The following is a 21777-nucleotide window of genomic DNA, read 5'->3' as shown; positions in this document are numbered from 1 at the left end:
ATAGTAATTTTAATTTCTTGGTTTGCTTAACTGTATTTGCTAAATTTTCTGTAATAATTATGTATCATTTCTTAGAGTAAAAAGAAAGTAATTTAAAAAGAAAAGAAGGAAGTATGGAAGGAAGCAAGCAAGCTAGCAAATGAACAAGACAGAAATTGTGAGAACCTGTGAACTACCTCACATATAGATTTGAAATATTTTCCCCATATTTTTAAAATAGTGTTCAAGTAGTCCTGTGAATTCCATATTAATAGTTAGGAGATCACTTTAGAGAAACCTATTCATCCCTAATTTTATATTGAAAATATTGTAAGAATATTACAGAACTGGTATGTATATTTTTCTAGTTGCCTTAATCTGTATAGTTTTTTTTTTAACATCTTTATTGGAGTATAATTGCTTTACAATGTTGTGTTAGTTTCTGCTGTATGACAAAGTGAATCAACTATACGTATACATATATCCCCATGTCCCCTCCCTCTTGCGTCTCCCTCCCACTCTCCCTATCCCACCCCTCTAGGTGGTCACAAAGCACCGAGCTGATCTCCCTGTGCTATGCAGCTGCTTCCCACTAGCTATCTATTTTACATTTGGTAGTGTATATATGTCAGCCTTACTCTCTCACTTTATCCCAGCTTTGTATAGGTTTTAAAGCAAATATTAACCCATTTTTCAAGGAACTCATTAATAGATAATATAGATGAAAATATATTTGCTTAAGCTGGTTCTAATAAGGCTGGATGTTTAAAAATATGCAAGTCAAAAATAGAGCTTACGGACAGGTTAAAGGAAGTCTTAAAAAACATTAAATAAATGTTTGAAGAATTAAATGAATATAGCTCAAACCAAAATAACAAGAAAATAATTGTTCAAATTGTGCTAAATACAATGTTCTAAAATGTCTCCAAAAGAAAGAAGATATAAACAAAGAAAAAGTTATTTCTAAAGCAACAATACGTTGGGTAATTTTGTATACAACTGAAAGTTGAAACATTTTCATTTTATATATTCTATTTAGTCTTCTAATAGTCTTATTTACTGTTTTATTTATTGCTCATTTTAAGCTTTATCTTATTGAAGGAAATGCTGGAATATTTGTCATTATACACAAAAACAGTTAACCACAGAGGTGAAAACTACATCTCTGACGTACTGCTCACAAAGAGATAAACTCAGAAATCCCTAAAATCGTTTAAAGGAACTAATAAAGAATTCATTTAAAAATAGTTTAAGATATTTCATACTCACAGCAATATTTCAGACATACTGGATCCTATTTCAGATTTGGCCTAAACATAAAAAAGTTTATTTGCATAAGCATTAAACTGAAGCTTTGGTAGACTATTGTGTTTTAATTACCCTGATTTAAAAGATACATGTTTAAATATACAATGCAACTTGTCTCTTCATTCAAAGTGTTTACTTCAGAGCCTTATTGGATTTTTTAGGAGAAGTCAGTGAAAACTAAACACAGATATCCCTTAGGAATAATTTCAGAGACAATAATTGGCTAAAAATCAGTTAAACTCTTCCAGCAGGAATGATTAACACATTAATGAACTAACAGATTTTACACTTTCATTACAAAGTCTCTTTAAGCTCTTTTTTTGGGCACTTTGGTTAAAGCTCATTATCGCCTGCCTGTAATTTCACAATTATGTGTGAATTATACACATTTCAAATCTGGAATGGCCCTCAAGCAATATTTCAATGGAATAACCAATGTAAGTAAACCAGAGTATAAATTTAAAGTATCAAACTTTCTAAGTCAAAAAATAATTATCCTTTTATTAAATGACTTTATTATGAAATACCTCCTTCATACAAAAAACATATATAATATATATTTAGGGAATAAAGAGTTTTAAAAAATCTATAGACTCACCACTCATTGAAGAAACAGAACTGCACGAATACCATAAGGTATCTCACAAAGCTCTCAAAGAGGCTTTCTTATCCCCCAGTGGTAACTGTGTATATATATATATATATATATATATATATATATATATATATATATATATATATACAGTTTTACTATATAGTTGTACTACTTTTTATGTATCCTTCAGCAATAGACTGTTTAGTTTTTGCATGGTTTAGAATTTTGTATAAATGGTATCATATAATATTGTAGTCTTCTGAGATTTGCCTTAAGACACAGAAAGTGCAAACCATGAAAGAAAAATCAGATACAACTGTCTTTCTTAAAATAAAAACCCATCTATTTATCCTTTCACTTTTCAGATAGCCATTATCTACAACCACATTTAGTGTTTTCCCCTAATTTATGTCTTAGGGAAAGAAAGGCCTTTTGAAATTCTTTAGAACATACAGTTTCCATTGAGTGAGATCATATTTTATGAAGCATTTACATATTTAGATCCCCCAATGAATACTAATATGAACAGTGTTCATCAAATATGTTTTAAAAAAGAAACAAATATACTCATTAAGGTATATTAAAATTTTTGAGATTTTTTTCCCTTTAATCATTTCCAAATATTTTTAACCACAGACCAAGAGCCCAAAGTGATACCCAATGCTAACAAGACTGAAATGCTTCAACTGCTGGCAGCAGTCTTTTTACTGCTTGTTATCCTGAAAAACACATTCAGGATATACAACAGGATGATGTCAGATTAAGTGATTCATTTTTTTTTCTAACATATGTGAAAGGCTACATTCCAAGGGGCGAGTCTGTATACAAATAACAAATGAAAATTCCAGGTACTGTCATTGATACAAACACTGATTTTTTTTTTTCCACTCAAGGTCCAGGCAGAACACTGAAGTTTTGCCACTTATTTCCTTAAAAGGGCTTGAAATATAAATTTACCAGACTGAATGTTCCATATTCTTCCCTGAGAAAATGTGTCAAAAATCCTAGCAATGTTGTCTGGTCTCCCCAGGTCCAACGGGCTCGATGGAGGTAGGATGAGATAGGAAGGTAGATATAAGGCAGCAAACCAGCAGAGAGGTACAGACCCAACTTCAACAAAGAGCCCGGGGAGAGTTCCTGCGTCAGAGCACACGGTGTCACATGTATAATAATGTTTATTTTAGTCAGATTCATCCTGGAACTTCAAGAACACATCAAGGAAAACATCAAATATGTTTACTCAGAGCTGATCTCTCAATTTATATTAAGTCACCACAGAATACGATGTTAAACTTTCTGATTACTGTGGATTACTAGAAAATTGCATCAGTCTGAATTCCTTTGCATGACAGGTGAAATCTGAGTGAAGCAAATAATATCAGCAAAGACTCATGAGTATCACGTTTATTGCATCTTTTACATTTAAAACCATGTCATGACATGCAGCATTGCACAGCTGAGAAAACCCACTTGGAAGTGATTACGGTGTCTGGCCGTTTTTGAAAATGCCCAAAATATTGTTCTAATACTGATTCACTTCATTCCCATCATCAGGAGCAGACTTCAACTATATACTTTATTATGATTGTACATTGACAATATGTTCTTTCTACAAGTGTTTTGGACATTTCGTGGAAATACTTGGCACAAATGAAGCTAGCTTTTAAGTAACATCCCAGTTCATCCAAATGTTCTCTTTTCTCAATTTACATAGGAAGGAAATTTCTTGTTGTATGCAACAGTCTTGCCTCAAGGAGAATATATTTCTCATCTTCACATTTCTAAAACAAAGGACAACACTGCCAAATTTTTATAAAGATTAAGTCCAGAAGAATTCTGGTATACTAGAAAGATTCAAATAGTGGTTGCTTTAGTAACGGGGAAAAGGGTCTCTTACAAATATTGTGATTGGAAATTGCCCATTTTTCCTTTACAAAAAAGGAAAATTCATAGGTGACAGTGAATATGAGTACCAAAGTTTGCATTCACCAGAAGAAGAAAAGCAGTTGACTTACATCAGCATTTTCACATAAACATTCTTAATTGAAAATGGAGTGTTTTTATTATAGTACTAATTTTGTTTGACATTTCTAAAGTGGTAATGAGATTCATAAAAATGATGGGATGAAAAAATTGTAAGAAATAACTAATTGAAAAATATGCCTTTGCTAGTCTTAAAAGTACCTTTAAAGAAAGTAAATGTTAGATTTTGGTAGTTTCTGCATATTATAAGCTTCAGTTTAGAATGGCAAGATGCAGTTGCTGCAGAATTTTCCTTTTGTATGGGAAATAAACAGGGAAACAATCACATGAGAACTATTTCAGAGAGTACAGGAGAGAGGTTCTGAGTTCCAGCTGCACATATACTCAAATCACCTGGGGAACTTTTAAAAAATATTAATATCTGGGCCTTACCCCAAATCAATTAAATCAGAATTATTTTAGGGTGGTGGGATCACACACACACACACAGATACACACAGCCACACACACATGCACACTCTCTCTTCCTGACTTTCTTAAAGCTTCCCAGATAATTTAAGTGAGCAGTCAGGGTTGCAGCCAACTGACTCAGGACTTCCAGCTCTGCCTTAGATCACCTGACCAGTGAGATCCAACTCCCTGTCACTTCACTGGTAGATCTTATTTTCTAGCCTCTGCTCTTTAAATAATGAAAATAAAAGGTCCTTTGAAGAGTCATACTTTCCCAAGTTTCGTCATTCATCAGTAGCTGATCTAAGAACAGAGTAAACAGGCTCTCAGATCAGGCTCCTAACTTATCAACTATGAGTCTTGCATGTTTTATATAAGAATACGGCTCTCCCTTCAAAGAACTAACACAAAAGATTTGCTTTTTAAGTTCATGCCAGAGAATGTACCTCTCTGATATCTAAATGGACCTCCTGTGGTATCAGAAGACTGGCTAAGAGTGACACCATCAAGATGGCAACATAAGTCATTCCCAACTTCAGTCCTTCTCACAAAACACCATCAGCAACTATCCATAGACATGGCCCCACTGTGAAAATTCCAGAAACTGGGGTTGAGGCTAAAGCATATTCCTGGACCACAGAGACTGAGAAGGACCACTTTCGAAGTGTCAGGGGGCACTCTGACCATGTCACCCCTCCCCTAGGCCAGCACAGCACTGCACCAAGAGGACTCCCCTAGGACTACAGTTTTTCCAGTGGGAAAAGAGAGCCCAAGGTGGATATCCAGCTCCCTCAGCATTGCAGGATGCTTCCCAGGAGGCTCACTCAGTTCTCACCTCGCAGGGACCACTGGGGGGATCTTCAGGGCTCAACCACTGGGGATCAGATAGAGACGGAGAAGGGGAGCAAGGCTTACAGCAACCAGTCTCCCACCTTGGCAGACCACGTTCCTGCTTGCAGCAGTGCCAGAGCAGAGATCTTAGCCAGCAGTTCTGCCCATCTGCAGAGCCGAGCTGGTGGCTGATCCCAATCTAAAATAATTCTGATTTAATGGATGTGGGTCATACATTAACGTAATAAAAGCCATATATGACAAGCCCACAGCTAACAACATACTCAGTGGTGACATACTGAAAGCTTCTCCTCTAAGATCAGGAACAAGACAAGGGTGCCCACTCACCTGTCTCACCACTCATGTTCAACATAGTACTGGAAGTCCTACTCAGAGTAATCAGGCAAGAAAAAGAAGTAAAAGGAATCCAAATTAGAAAGGAAGAAGTGGGAATTCCCTGGCAGTCCAGTGGTTAGGAATCCACACTTCCACTGCAGGTGGCAGGGGTTCGATCCCTGGTGGGAGAACTAAGATCCCACATGCGGCTCAGAAGGGCCAAAAGAAAAAAAAATAAAAATAAAAAAATAAAATTGTCTCTGTTTGCAGATGACATGATCTTATATAGAAAATCCTAAAGATTCCATCAAAAAGCTGTTTGAACTAATAAACAAATTCAGGAAAGTTGCAGGATACAAAATCAACACACAAAAATTAGTTGTGTTTCTATATAATAACAATGAACTGTCTGGAAAAAAATAAACTATCTCATTTACAATAACATCAAAAAAGATAAAATGCTTAGGAATAAATTTAACCAAGGAGATGAAATACCTGTGTACTGAAAACTATAAGACACTGATGAAGAAATTGAAGAAGACACAAATAAATGAAAAGATATATCATGTTCATGGATTAAAATAATTAATATTGTTAAAATGTTCAAACTACCCAACGCCATCTATAGATTCAATGATATTCCTATCAAGCTTTATATGAAATAAATAAATAAATAAAGCAAGCCCCATGTTTTCTGATTCCATAAATGTCATAGTGGGCATAAATAAAATATTATGAATTTTCATTTTTACTCAAAAACTTACCTTCGGGGCTTCCCTGGTGGCGCAGTGGTTGAGAGTCCACCTGCCAATGCAGGGGACACGGGTTCGTGCCCCCGTCCGGGAAGATCCCACATGCCGCAGAGAGGCTGGGCCCGTGAGCCATGGCTGCTGAGCCTGAGCATCCAGAGCCTGTGCTCCGCAACGGGAGAGGCCACAGCAGTGAGAGGCCCGCATACCGCAAAAAAAAAAACCCCAAAACTTACCTTCTCTTTTAAAAGTCGAAAGAGAATCCATGGTATTATGCACAAAACATAGACTACTACTGTGTGCTGATTACATAAGCTAAGGCCACAGCAGAAAGCACCAATTTTAGCTATCTGAAAAGAAATAAAAGAAAAAAATCCAAGTTAAAAATTCACCAAAAACAGCACAATAGTAAAAAGCTATTCTTTATATTAAAGCTAAGCATTTGTACGATAAGTCTGGTTAAAATCAACATCTTAGATGCAAACAGTCATGCTTTAACATGCACTAATATTTATCACCATTATTTTTTATTATTTTTCATTCTCATCAAATCATTGCAGAGTGACCTTAAATTACTGTCTTCAAACTAAGTTTTACAAAGTCCTATATGATGACATGTCCTAACAGTAACAGAATATTGTGTAATTCTCATTCAGGTGAAATCTAGAACTGAAGTTCAACAATTGTTTTACTTTTTCTCCTACTGAATTAAATAAATTGAATATAACACTTTTATTTAGAAACCTGGTTCTCTATGGGTGGTCTTTCTGCTATTTTTGAACATGTGTTATTTTCATAATCAGAAAAAAGTTTATTTTAAGTAAAAAATAAACTCTAGGGGCTTCCCTGGTGGCGCAGTGGTTGAGAGTCCGCCTGCCGATGCAGAGGACACGGGCTCATGCCCCGGTCCGGGAAGATCCCATATGCCGCCGAACGGATGGGCCCGTGAGCCATGGCCGCTGAGCCTGCGCGTCCGGAGCCTGTGCTCCGCAACGGGAGAGGCCACAACAGTGAGAGGCCCACGTACCACAAAAATAAATAAATAAATAAATAAACTCTAATAGCACCACAGGTTTGTTTATGGAAGCCACAGATAAACTTTTATATTCTTTTGTTTCTATAATCTTTAATGACACAGGCTGCGCATATACTAAGATGATCTGGCACTCTTCAATGTATAGATGGTAAAAGCCCTTAGAAGACAGGGTTCCTCCACATTTCAAATTATTTTGATGATAGTGTTGGCCTTAGAAGTCACTGTAATCTCTTTGGGACTACTTCATTTTACAGTTGATCCTCTCCTTTTAGTTAAAAAAAATGCAAATTTGATCTTTTTTGCAATTAGAGAATAAGTCAATGTGGCATAATGGTAAATAATTTAAGGTAGTCAACCTAGGACTTGGCATCTTAAGATCACACACACCCACCCACCCCCCCCCCCCCACACACACACACGATGGTGGATTAACCAACAAGTCTATCTTTCCCATAGGACTCAAAAGGGATTTCAGAATACCCTCATTCTTCAAAAAACTTCTGAACTCTGAAAGAAAGAAAAAATTTCATGTTTTATAGAGGCTCTCATCATTCATAGGAAAAGAATTGAGAATATTTTCTCTCTCAACATGCCTAGATTACCTTGACAGTAATCAGAATAGATAAACAATATCTAAACCAAAGTTAAAATGAAATAGAGCATCTGTCTAAAAATTAAAACGAAAAGTGATTTCACTTTGATCAAAATAGGTTACCTTTGATCTTTCTTGTGCAGTTGTTGCCTCCTCAAAATGTACAGTAAGAGCCATAAGCAGCCCCACAAACAGATTGTTTAAGCTAAAAACCTCTGCTGCAATGGACCACTGCCATGTTAGACGAGAAAATGAAAACACCCCCGCAGCAAGGATTCCTCCAGCATATGAGCCAGAAAGCCTGCAAATACAGATAACATGAAATCTTCTTTCCCAACAAAAAGAACCGACTTTATTTTCCTTTTTGTGAACTGTAGCAGCAGCAATTATGACAGTTGCCCAGCACTATCCCAACACATTAGATGGTTAATACATTACTTCATGTAATAATTCCTTTCAACAGATTTTAATTATGAAGTCCATATATTAACCTATTAACAAACAAATGAACAAACCTGCTTGGTATCCTATGGATTGGATGAGGTTTAGTTCTCAGATGTAACCTTTAGGATTCAAGCCAGTTCAGAAAGCCTGAAGAGACAGTAGCTAGAGAGATAACAAACCTGTGTCATTTTTCTTGCTATATCTAAGAAGAAGAATGATAACGACTGGTTAAGACTGAAATGTGTTTAACTGTAAAAATTAATGAAACGGCAGAATATCTGTTCAGGAACATTCACTTATTGTGGAATGTTTGGATCTAGGTACTTCTACATTTATCTCCCAACATTTGGCAAAATATGTCTTGGTCACAATATTTGGTGCTTTTAAGATCTTGTAAGCTAGATTCTTAGTCTCTGATGATTTCTTCTTTACACAAAGTCAAAGTTAAAAATGATATATCTTTTAAAGAGAAGGATGGCAATGTGAATTTTAGAAATCCAGAAGAATCAAATGCCACACTTGGAAACAAATTCCTCGCCCCCAAATGCCAACAAGAGCCCCACATTTCAAATCAATCAAGGAAACTGGATCTCAATTCAGAGATAAGATTTGAGACTGGTAATGTGGCATATCAAACCAAAACAACTTCCTATTTCACTATAAATCTAAAGCTATGAAAATTAAAGCTATTACTGAAAATCTATTGCTTACAAGCATTATTCAGCAAGCATCTCTGTGTCTAATAATTATGATATTATATGGTCCCAGGGCATTACTTTTTAGCTGTATTGCTTTGTATAAAAATTATGGAGTAATTGCATGGCTTTTAATCAATCTTAATAGAAAAAAAAAAAGCTAAAGAATTTCAGTATCACCAAACCTGTTTTTCTTTGAGTTTCTCTTTACAATTTTTCTGTTTTCTTTCTCTTATAAAAATCATCAGTTTCCTATTTCTTGCAGAGTAACCCATTCTCCCAGTTATCCTGATTCAGTACCCTAAAGTTATTTCTTCCTTCCAAATTCCTTCCCAGATTCCTTTCGATTTGTATCCCTATTGCCTTAGACTCAATTATTTTAATAGTTTCCTAACTTGTCTTATGTTTTTCCAACCCTTCTGCAATATAACATCAGATTAAACTTTCTGAAACATACTCTTTGTGAATACTCTTCATCCCTATAGGATAAATAAGAAATGAGTTAGCCTGGAATCCAGGCTCCCAATAAACCAGACACCCCTAGCCACTAATTACCAACATGATCTCCCACCAACTAGTCAAGCTCCTCAAAATTCCCTAATAAGACAGGACTATTCCTAGCTCTGCACCTCTGCTCATGCTGTAGTGCTGAACTGAATATCCTCGCTGCTCCTTTATTAAAACTCGGATCTTTTCTCAATTTTCTCTTCAATTCCCTGGTTTCTAGCCCATCTCTGCATATCGATAGCATTTAATTGTCTTTAATTGTCTTTAATTTAATTATTTTGACATTGTTTTTGAAATATGAACTGGAGTTAAACTTCACTTAGATTGGAAGCATCTAGCCCCAAGCACAGAAAGGAAACTTAGCAAAGGAGAGAATGAATTAATCTTCAAGTATTAGTAACATTTTAAAGGAACTAAGTTTCAGCTCTCAATATGACTCTGGACAGTCAGCATAAGATACAAGATTCCTTCCTCTATTTAAAAGAAATGAAGCGCTCGGGCTTCCCTGGTGGCACAGTGGTTGAGAGTCCGCCTGCCGATGCAGGGGACATGGGTTCGTGCCCCGGTCCAGGAAGATCCCGCATGCCGTGGAGCGGCTGGGCCCGTGAGCCATGGCCGCTGAGCCTGCGCGTCCGGAGCCTGTGCTCCACAACGGGAGAGGCCACAACAGTGAGAGGCCCGCGTACCACACACACACACAAAAAAATCAGCAAATTTCCAAGATAATTTGCTAACATTTATTGAGTTTCTTGCTAGCTGTGTTTCAGGTATTGCTCTAAGTGCCTTCTTTATATTAATTCATTTAATTTGCACAATAAGCCTATGAGTAGATGTGATTTGTCTCCTTTTTTCAAATGAAGAAACTGAGGCTCAGGGAGGCCAAGTAATTTTTCCAAGTCCTATGGTGGGTAATGAAGTGGCAGAACCAGGATTGAAATTGTTAGTCTAGCTATTTAGGACCATGACATTATGGGGTAAAAGATGGTTATCTTAGTTTTAATGTCAAGTAATTTATTCCAGACTAATGATACATTGTACTTTTACTTGGTTAACTATGCACCTCCTTGAGTGAAGAACAGAACAGAAGTTTTGTCCATTATTAGAATCGTGTTTATGTCTATGTTTTATCAACACAACATACTACCAACTTGAATTGTACACAACACCTGTCAAGATTGATTTTAACCATGTTTTTTTCTTTTTTGAAAGGGCAATTCATTAAAGTTTAAAACCACCAAACAGTTAATTAAAGAGAACTGATATGTACAAATCCTCAGGAAGAAAACTCATGACTCACTAATCTACAATGATTTTTAACACATTATTATGCTCAGGAAGACATCCTAGTGTTTGAATTGTTGACATTAATTATTGGAATTATGAACTATGTTAACTGCCTTTTCAAATATTTCATAAGGTTTTAGAAATTGAAGAGTAAAGGTAAAATTATCAACTTCAGTGATAAAATTTATCCAGTCACCTTAGACTATTACAGATAGTTATGTACATTAGCATTTTATTGAAGACTTATCCTACAACAGCAAGGTCTTTATAATCTGAATTTTCCCCACCTGATTTCTGTCCCACACCACCCCCCTGCCAAGGTCAGGATGGTTTTCCAACAAATAATCCATATACTCTTTCATTAGATTTTTCTTGGTATCAGAGAAATAATTTGTGAGACTGCTGAGTAAGGTTATAGAAGAGAAGGTAACTGATCATAAAACCAGTAATGGAAATCAAACCTATAATCTTGATCTTTTAGCATATCAAATGAGCTTGCTTAGACATCAACTCAGTCTGTAGGAATTTGGGTTGTAGTCCTAATATAAATTGAAGACAAAAGGGTAGTGGACCTTTTCTTTTCTTTTGGTTTTGCTGCTTAACATCTAAAATCCTCTCCTATGCTTGAGGGATACGAGTTTACGAGGCACGGCCCCTCCTATTATACACACTGAAAATACGAGATACTTTTCCAATCTCCCTTTCAGCTAGAGCATGGGTATATGACCTGGGCTCTGTCTGTCAGAATCACCTGCTCCATTCTTTGAACTGGAAAATCGTGAGGCCAAGAAGCAGGGATGGAGACAGAATCAGACATGGCTGGTGGGATTTGTGCACCATTTTCACAGACAACGATGGCAGCACTTTGAAGGGCAGTGCTCAGAATCCAGGTCAGTGTTGGTGGTGTAAGCTGGGGTGTCTGGGGCCCAGAGATGGCAGCAGTGGTGGTTTCACTAGCGTGTACCTGCCTAGGCTCAGAGCCTGGTAACCCAGCCCTCCCAGAAATTCTGCAAGCTCTGCAACTTCCTTCTCTCTCTCTTTTTTTTCCAATGCTAGATTTGAATGTTTCCTTTTATAAAAAGCTTTATTGAGACATAATTCATATACTGTACATTCACCCATTTAAAGTGTACAATTAAAGATTTTTAGTATAGTTACAGATAGATGCAACCATCCCTACAGTCAATTTTATAACATTTTCATCACCTCAGAAAGAAACTCTCTCTCCTTTAACTATCTCCCCCTTATCCCCACCCGCAATCTCACTGCCAGGTTTAAGCAACCACTAATCTACTTTCTGTCTGTGAATTTCCCTCTTCTGGGCTTTCTTATAAATGGAATCACAGAATATGTGGACTTTTGTGACCGGCTTCTTTCACTTAGCACAATGTGTTCGAGGTTCATCCAACTTGTAGTATCAGTATCTCACTTCTTTTTATGGCTGAATTAATATTCCACTGTATAGATATATCACATTTTGCTTATTCATTCTTCCGTTGATGGACATTTGGATTGTTTCCACCTTTTGCCTACTATGAATACTGTGCCTATAAACATTTGTGTACAAGTTTTTGTGTGGACATATGCTTTCATTTCTCTAGGGTATGTAACTAGGAGTGGAATTGCTGGAGCCTATGGCAACCCATTTAATCATTTGAGGAACTGCTAGACTGTTTTCCAAAGTCACTACATAATTTTACATTCCCACTAGCAATGGATGAGGGTTCTGATTTTTCTACAACCTAGTGAACACCTTTTATCTGATTTTTTGCTTCTAGCCATCCTAGTGGGTGTGAAGAGGTATCTCCCCGAGATTGTTTTTTAAAAGCATTAAAAAAACCCACATTTATTTATTTGGTTGCACTGGGTCTTAGTTGCGGCAGGCAGGCTCCTTAGTCATGGCAGCCAGGCTCCTTAGTTGCAGCTCTCCAGTTCCTTAGTTGAGGCATGCGACCTCTTAGTTGCAGCATGCATGTGGGATCTAGTTCCTTGACTAGGGATCGAACCCCGGCCCCCTGCATTGGGAGCGCAGAGTCTTAACCACTGTGCCACCAGGGCAGTCCCTCGCATTGAGATTTTGATTTGCATTTCCCTAATGGCTAATGATGTTGCACAATTTTTCAAGCACTTATTGGCCATTTGTACATCTTCCCTGGAGAAATGTCTATTCAGATCTTTTGCCCATTTAAAAAATCGTGTTGTCTTTTTACTATTGAGTTGTAGCATTCTTCCCAACTTCCTTTCAATATGTTTCTTTTCTGCTAAACACAGCCAGAGTCAATTGCTCGCAACCAAGAATCCTGACTAAAACAACCTGCCTTCCCTGTTTATTATTTCTATTAAGTCTTCAAGAAAAACTGTGTGAGGAAATTCTGAAAATAAATGCTTACGTTGTCAGAGCTTTGTGGGACACAGAAGAGACGGCAGTATGCTTAAGAGCAGAAAGTTACGTGTGCATCCATAAAGAGAATATACTAAAACATTTTGGAGGCCTCGTCATTTTACTATTTATGTTTTCCATAAAATAATGTATATAGGCTAAGCCTGTGAGAATTTCTTTGATTCCAACAGCCTTTTATAAATCAAACTGTGAATGTCCCTTCAAACACACACGTTTGAACACACTGCCTTTAAAAGTTTGCTTCATACTAAGATTCAGAATCAACCAACATTTACTGACCATGTAACATGTACAAATTAATGGATTAAGAAAAGTAGAGATAATTTGAAACATCTTTTGTGAGAAAACTCCACGAGCTGAGGAGGGTTACATAACAAGGACTTGTAAGTAGCAAATAACACGTAATAATAAACACTCAGCTAAGGCTGGAGACCGCAGGGGCTGTGGATATGGGGCAGTATAGCCTCAGTCCGCATGGCTGTGGAAAGGTCTGCAGCAGCCTGAGCTGGGCCTGGGCAGGCTGGACGGAGCTGGGGTTAGGGGCTTTACTAGGTAAGCAGAAGGACAAAAGGGAAAGGTGTTAAAGTATGAACCACAGGGTCTACATTGGATGGGGACGGAAGCAGAGCCAGCAGGGGGCTGATGGAGGGATCAGAAAGATGAGCAAAGGGATCTAGGTCTCAATTAAATGGAAGACAAGTGTAGGGGCGACGAGGAAATGAGGGAGCTGAAAGCTCAAGTCAGGCAGGGAGTGGGAAGTGGGTTGGGAAAGGGGACGGCAAATTGTTGAAGGATGGAACAGGCCTGTAAAGCAAGACTGGACTCTACTGTTGAAAGGAGCCTGTGAGGGAAGAGTTTAATAAAGCTGTTCTCAAAATCATACGATATTCATTAAAATTAAGCATTTCTCTCAAAAGACAAGCAGTCCATCATACATTAATAAGTCTGCAGGGTGAGCCCAATGTAGGAAGACAGGTGTGTGGCCCAGTGCCACATCACACGCAGGCTAACGAGGAGATGTGACACCCCATGTGAGTACACAGCAAGCTGAGCCTGTGACTGGCTAACCAGTCAAATGTCAGCAATGGTGAAGATGAGGAGGCTCTGAAGACTTCGGAGGTCTCCAGTTCATTCACTGACTCTGTAGGTCGGCAGTCTCATTATACTGTTCACGGTATACACATTATCTGTGCATGCTTCGTTTCACCTTATTGAGATGGAGATAAATGACTAAAGAGCAAGCTGATGTCGAGGATGCTTTCCTGAAGGCAAGTTTCAGGGTCATGGCGAGGCTCAGGATTGGCTTCACACTGTCCACATCTGCAGCCTCCACCCTCTGTTCTCACCCTAGTTCTCTATTGAAATTGTTCTCACTGGGGTCCCCAGTGACCACCTAACTGCCAAATACGATAGGCTCTGGGGACCCCTCTGCTGCACTGGGTCACTCCCACAACCACACTCATTGAGTTGACATCTGGACCTCACATCCTCTGGTTTTCCTTCTATGGCTCTGGATCTTCCTTATGTGTTTTCTCCAAATGGCTCCTCTTCTTGCATTTAACTCCTTTAAAGCCAGTGTTTCTCAAGATTTCTTTCTCAGGACATTGTTCTCACTCTGCTCTGCCTGGGTGACTTTATTCACCATCTTGATTTCACCTGCCAGCTACAAACTAAAGAAACCAAATGTCTCCAGAAATGCCTCTCCCTTAGTTTTGAACTTACCTTATCCCCAACTTACTGTTGCACCCTCACCACAAAGCCACGCCAACTCTGGATATTCCATAGAACCTCAGTGTCCATACACACAAAACTGATTTCTCATCCTCCTCCCTGAAATAATTCCTGCTCCCGTGTCCTCTATCTTAGTAAATTTCAGTATCTTCCTCATTTCGTTATCTAAGTTAAGAGACCTAGGAGTCATCATCAGAGCTCCTCTCCCCTTCTCCCTGCCAAACATATCGCATCCTGCCAACTGTGCTTCATCAACATTTAAAAAACTCACGCTCTTCTCTCCACCCACATCCCCACTGCCCTAGTTCAGCTCATCTGAATCCACACCTCAGGTGCACACCAATACTGCAGCTTTGCGTGCTGCCTGCTTCCAGTGCTAGGCCCACCACCGCCACCAGAGTGAGGGACCTCAAGCATATCTGATCTTGAACTTTTCTGCCTCCAACCCTTTAAGGATTCCTCTTGGACTATCAAGCATCTTCCAAGCTCCCCATGACAACAGACAAGGATTTTCATTATCTGGTCTCAGTCCACCTGTAGCTTCATTTCTGACATAACCCATTTCGACACTGAGTGACTTGTTAAGTCCCTGTGCTCACAGGCTCTTTCTCCTCCACCTCTGGGTTTCTCTGCACAGGAGGTTCCCTGTATCTGGAACATGGTTCTGCCTTCACTTGGCCACTGCCACTCATTGTTTACAACTCAATACGGGCATCACCTTTCCAAGTTTTCCCAAAAGTAATTTCACCAAGACTAGGGTAGTTGCTTCATCTCCAGGTTCTCATTAAATTAAACATATTAAATGGGTACTGAATAGGTAGATTTTTTCTGTATTTCTGAGGAATAGAATATTTTAACTGTAACCTAATCAAAACATAGTAAGGAAATCAGATGTGAGGAACTTAAAACTCTCTAAAGTATTACAAAGCCAAGAGAATTATTTTTGGATTACTGATACCACTAGATAGCCATATCAGCATATTAGCACTTTTTAAAAGGTAAAAGTATATTGCACTTTACATATGTGTATTTGTGTATCCCTAGAAAAAGCTATATGATTTTTTGAAAACTAAATGTTTATATATATGTATTTAATTTCAGATATACTTTATCTTCAGTTTTTAATGCTCTTCAAATATCCAAATAGCAATGGTTTCTAATTACCTCAACCTAAGTCCAACCATCTCTAGTAATGCTTCATAAAATAACTTATGCCATTACTTAGAAATTATTCTTTTTTCATTGTAAAAAATTGAAAGAAAAGATGTTTTGGTAGTGGAGTAAATTTTGTTTCTTTTAAGAACAATGTCCTTTATCACTGCTGTCCTTTACTGTTATAAAAGTGATGTTTTAGTAACAAATGCGATTAAGGGAAAAAAACTAAAAGATTCATTTTGATTTTGTTATGTTGATTTTTTTAGATAAAGTGAGGTCCATATGGATATATCTTTCAGAAACTAGGGAATAATCATTTCATCATTCTGTACTTTAATTCAAGTGCTTAAATATTCTTTTGGCAACAGTATAGAAATAATAATTTACTTTAAAAGTTTTTTTCATATTACTTGATTTATTCCTTGTCTGTAACACAAATATTTCAAAGGGAAAAATAAAATACACAAGGTTCACAGTTACTCATATTGCCTTTCACACTGATGTGTAAAGAAGATCCCTTACAGTTTCTCAAACTTTTGTGAAATTTCAAACGAAATACCTCAAAGTTTCCATTTTATGTCTTTTTGAGCCAAATATCAATGAATCTCTCATATCAATAAGCCACTGCAAATTTGAGATAGAAAAAGACATTAAATGTGCAGAAGACTTATCTAAGTGATGCTGCAAAAATCACATTGACAAATACGTCTGTAGGTGAATCCAGTCTTAAACTTTTTAAGCAAATAAGATGACTTAGCGGGACTTCCCTGGTGGTCCAGTGGTTAAGAATCCACCTTCCAATGCAGGGGACACAGGTTCAATCCCTGGTCAGGGAACTAAGATCCCACATGCCACAGGGCAACTAAGCGCATGCTCTGCAACTACTGACCCCATGCGCTCTGGAGCCCATGTGCCACAACTAGAGAGCCCATGTGCTCTGGAGCCCATGTGCCACAACTAGAGAGCCCACGTGCCACAACTACTGAGGCTGCGTGCTCTGAAGCCTGTGCACCACAACAAAGAGCCTGCACGCTGCAACGAAAGATCCTGCATGCCGCAACTAAGACCCGATGCAGCCAAATAAGTAATAAATAAAGTAATTAAAAAGAAAAGAAAAAAGAAAAAAAAATCCTTCAGGGCCTGTGGGATCTTCCTGGATCAGGGCTCAAACCCGTGTCCCCTGCATTGCCAGGCGGATTCTTAACCACTCTGCCACCAGGGAAGCCTAAGGCCTTGTGTGTTTTTAAAAATTTCAAACAAAATTGATGAAAATCTGTAATTTGGGAGTTATTTTAAGCTAGGCTGTACCTTAAGATATTGCCTCCCATAGTGCAAGTCATTTGGCATACTATGGAAACTTGGTAAAATGTAAAGTAAATGATGGTGATTCCTATAAAGCTCAGTTCAGTGTTTTCCTTTTAGATATTTGGGTATAAGGTTGATGAGCTGTAAGAAAGTGAATTGTTCTAAGCCTTGAATAGTTTCATCATTTATTGGTTAGTGAACAAATTTTAATTCTAATGGAAATTGTGTAATTACATTTTATTTATGGAAGCTATTCATAATCTTGTTCCTTCCATTTCACTTGTGCCTTTTTCCTTTTCGAAGCCTTTTCCATTTTTTCCCCAAGTTTATTTAGTGGTTTTAAATCAGGAATAATACTTCGTATTTTTCCTTTCAGTACCTTTCAGTAGTTGATATTTACGTAGCTGAAAATTCAGGGTAGAACAGTTTTCTTCCCTTTGATAGAATCACATGGAACAGGATAAACCTTCGTAGGATTTTACCTGCAGTGAAAGTAAATTTTTATAAAATATGGGAAAATGGGATTACTTGCAAATTTATTAAAGATGGAAATGTTTTACATTATTTTTTAGGTGCAGTGATGGTGGCTTCAGAGGTAGAACTTTAATATACCATGTCCTCAATTATTGATTTATGTTTATTAGGTCTAAACTTGAAAATGACAAGAAAAAATTTAGATTCTAGTTCTCTCCAAATGCCCACTGACTATAATTTGCCCACCTGGAACATGTTAGATACTCAATACGTATTTGTTGAAAGGGTCTTGAGTGAACTGCCACTCAATGAGAAAGGTTCAGCTGAAACTGAAAACCTTTCTTGTCAGTAGCTTAGCTTCCCAGTTTGACCATCTCCAGGTACATTGAAGAGAGAAATATATGGGTGTTGATTTTGTGAATGGGAGCCAGAGATAACATTTGTATAATCTTCATGAACAAGACCCAGAAAGATAAGAATCTGGGAGGACAGGGGCAGTAGATTTGCCACTAATTGTACCCTGCTTTACCATATCTCTTCCCTGTAATCCACTGCATTTTTTTAAAGTCGTGAATATGAGTTGACACTAATAATAATTTATTTAACAGTAATGCTCAGATGCTGCATTGTGGCCTTCCTACTCGATTCTACTTACTTCAAGTAGGAGTTTTCAGTGTTGAAGGAAAGTAGTGTACCCTCCATGTTGGGTTCTTTGCACACAAGTAACACTGAAGACAAATACATTCATGAATTTTATGAGGCACGTCAAATGTGTGTTCTGAAAGAATTTCAGGTTTCTGTTATTTGCCTTTTGATTGAGGGTTAGACAAACATGTGACTACACATGAAAATCAAATACTGTGTAGCGGAAAGAAAAATATACCTTATCATCAATAGCAAACCTGTGTCAATGGTGTAAATTGTAACCTCCTGATTTATCCATTGTGTCAACAGATGAGTAGTATTCCATAAGTGAGAAAACTGCTGCGCAATCAGTACCTTTCTTAGGAATCTCATGTAGGCCTTATAGAATTCTGAGCCTCACATTTGTTAGGATGCTCTTAAGAGCATCACATATTCCTTACCCTAGTGGAGAATTTCTGTCATTTGCATTTTCTGGGTGAAATTTTAAATACTTAACCACCTTTCCCATACTATCTGTCATACTCTTGGTATATCTTTTCTCAGTGACTGACCACTGTGATGTCCTGGAATGTGAACTACATGGTTTTAGTGTTAGCCCAAGTTAAAAATAATTAGGAAAATTAATTTTACTGCCAATATACTGCAAAATATATTTTCTATATAACATATTTGTAAGATATATTATTTATATAAAACATACTTCAATGACTTTTAGATTATTTATTTTGAATCATCCATATCATTACCTTACTCTGTTAGTGTGAAACCTTGAAAATTAAGCATGCCTCTCTAATAGTGTAAAAACTTGATTTTGATTGTTGGCATGTGACTATCTTTTAAAATACAATGGTTGTTTTATTAAAATTTCACAGTAATGTTTGAAGTGTGTGTTCTTCATATAGCCTTGAAAGATGTTATCTTTCTGTAAGTCAGGTTAGATTCTAAGAATATGTATTTCACTTGAAGAAGTATCTCCCTTGATATCCTTCTGTGAGGCTTTATGAGCCTCTAGATTGGGAATAGAAAACAGTTTTTTCTCATATTATATATAATTTATCATGAGGTGTTCTTTAGTTCAAGTGGAAAACAGTTTAGATTATTTTGCAATTTATTAGTGAGTTCTGCTGAAAACAGTTCTCATTTTATTCACAACCTCACTTGAATTTCCCTTTTTTTTCCCTCCAGCTTCCTATTAGTGTGGTTGAAGTAGGTTCATCAATTTCAGTAGAAAAATGTACGTCTTTTAATTTTAATGAGCTAATTTTAAGATGTCACTTTAGCATATTAAGGGTAAATAAATTCAATAATTCCTTAGTTGCTTTTTAAAAAGCACCGCAACGAAGAGTAGCCCCGCTCGCCTCAACTAGAGAAAGCCCGTGCACAGCAACAAAGACCCAACACAGCCAAAAATAAACAAATAAATTAATTTAAAAAAGAAAAGAAAAAAGCACACACACACAGCCTCAAGATTAGCTTATTACTCAATCCTGACAGTGTATTTTGTATTCGGTAGCAAAACTGAAATTGGTTAAAAGTTTAGTCCAGCATATTATTCTCAAAGCCCTTTTTAACTGAAAACTTAGAAAATGCTGCATAATTTTTAAAATGTTATATACCAAAGGTATATGAAGTAAACTTAAAAGATCCAAATAACTAAGATCAACAGAATGAGGGTATTAAACTACTTTCATCAGCAACACTAATTTACTAAACAATAGAGATTTAATATAAAGTAGTCTTATTATGCAAAGTTATGAAGTATATCATAATATTTCAATTCATTAAGACTGTTCTCTACTTTTTATGGCTTTGAAAAGCAGCAAATCTATATGAGTTATGGCTTATAATTTTATTTGTAACTTTAAGAAATGTATGCATTTATTATTATAGCCATAATGACTGATGACTAGTTCCAGTGGCAAAATCTCGGCAGGAAACAGATTTAGCAATTTAAATGTTTTATAAGTTTCTGTAATTGAGGAAACTTTTCATAATCTGACGTTTGTTAAAACCACTTATTAGAAATTATGCAGCACAGTAGCTGTGGAAATATGAGCTAGCTTCACAATTATAAAGTCAGCCTATGTAGCCCTTTCCTATTGTATATAGTGGCATAAACCCCACGGCGGCCTATCAGCTAACTGGCAGGCAGGGGGCTGCTCTATTCAAAGTGAGAGATACAAGCTGCAGGGCAAAAACCTGGCAGCTCCCATCTGACCCCACAATCCCCTACTGGTGACAGCTCCAAGCTCCATGGCAAATTAGGCCTTCTCATATTACAATTGGAGAAGACAGATTCCATTAGCAGTATCTGAAATTGAGTGGAGAGCTGCACTGTTATCAGACTTGACTCATAAGCACTGCTATTAATCAGAGCTATGATAGCATTTATATATTTCAAGCTATCTGCTGCCGCTGTGATATTCTGCTACAAAGGGTTGATGGGACTTAGGAAAGTGAACAATAGAGCTTTCTGGGAAAAGCAGAGTAAATCAAGAAAGTCTATGACTTCCGCACATTCTGAAGGGATTGTGGTTTACATAAATTTTCTCCCAATTGGAGATTGAGCTCTTCCTCATCTTACACATGGGATTTAGTTGTCACTCAATGGTAACAGCTGTGAAAAGGTGAAGCGGCCCACCGCTCAGAATATTGCCTTCGCTTTTAAAGCAATTAACCCATGAACAGGAGGATACCTGGTGATATCAAAGGGATTAGGCCAGGCAATGCATTATTAACATTTCCTTGAACTAATTCTAACTCTGACTAGCTGTCAGAAGAGACTCTACAGTCTTAAAAAAGAGTTTTTGCCCTGCTTTTTTCCCTTCAAAACGAAATGCTATTTGGGCCTAATATGTTCCTCTACTTATAAGAAAATGCAAATGAACCAAGCTCTTAATATGCTTAGCCAGTCTGAGTCAATGCAATTTTAATACAAGTATGAGAGAAATATATGATCAATTAACCAGGGATCAAGACAGATATTCTCCTGAATAGAAATTAATACTCCAGTACTTTCCATTCTTCTTCAACTACAAAAACTTGGTGACTATTTGTTACTTATGCATAGTTACCTCTGAAATTAGGAAGAGCTTCACATTATTCTCTATGGCAATAATCTAAAATACTCTTTGAGCTGGAAAATCCAAATGTCTCTTAAGCAGGAGATTCTACGTTCTCTAAGGTATGGCATTTTAATTTTCGATTTTTATTGAATGGAATCTTAGCTGAAGCTATAAGAATAGCAGACACAGTGCTCAGAATCAAGTGTTCCTGT

General features: G+C 37.2%; 1 protein-coding gene across 2 annotated transcripts in view; it reads right to left on the bottom strand.

Annotated features, from left to right (window-relative positions):
• TMEM260 (transmembrane protein 260) overlaps window positions 1–21777 on the bottom strand; it is a 57892-nt gene that overhangs the window by 25422 nt on the left and 10693 nt on the right. For both annotated transcript variants that reach the window (XM_082619687.1, XM_082619688.1), the window contains exons 4-7: window positions 7983–8160; window positions 6468–6581; window positions 2840–3019; window positions 1249–1289 (exon numbers count right to left, since the gene is read on the bottom strand). In XM_082619687.1, coding sequence (XP_082475813.1) covers window positions 1249–1289; window positions 2840–3019; window positions 6468–6581; window positions 7983–8160 — 513 coding nt within the window. The remainder of the gene's footprint in view (window positions 1–1248; window positions 1290–2839; window positions 3020–6467; window positions 6582–7982; window positions 8161–21777) is intronic.

This window comes from Mesoplodon mirus, assembly GCF_964341445.2.
Source record: "Mesoplodon mirus genome assembly, chromosome: 4".
Classification (NCBI taxonomy): domain Eukaryota; kingdom Metazoa; phylum Chordata; class Mammalia; order Artiodactyla; family Ziphiidae; genus Mesoplodon; species Mesoplodon mirus.
Note: the sequence above shows the minus strand (reverse complement) of the source record. Positions and strands in the feature narration are given on the sequence as shown.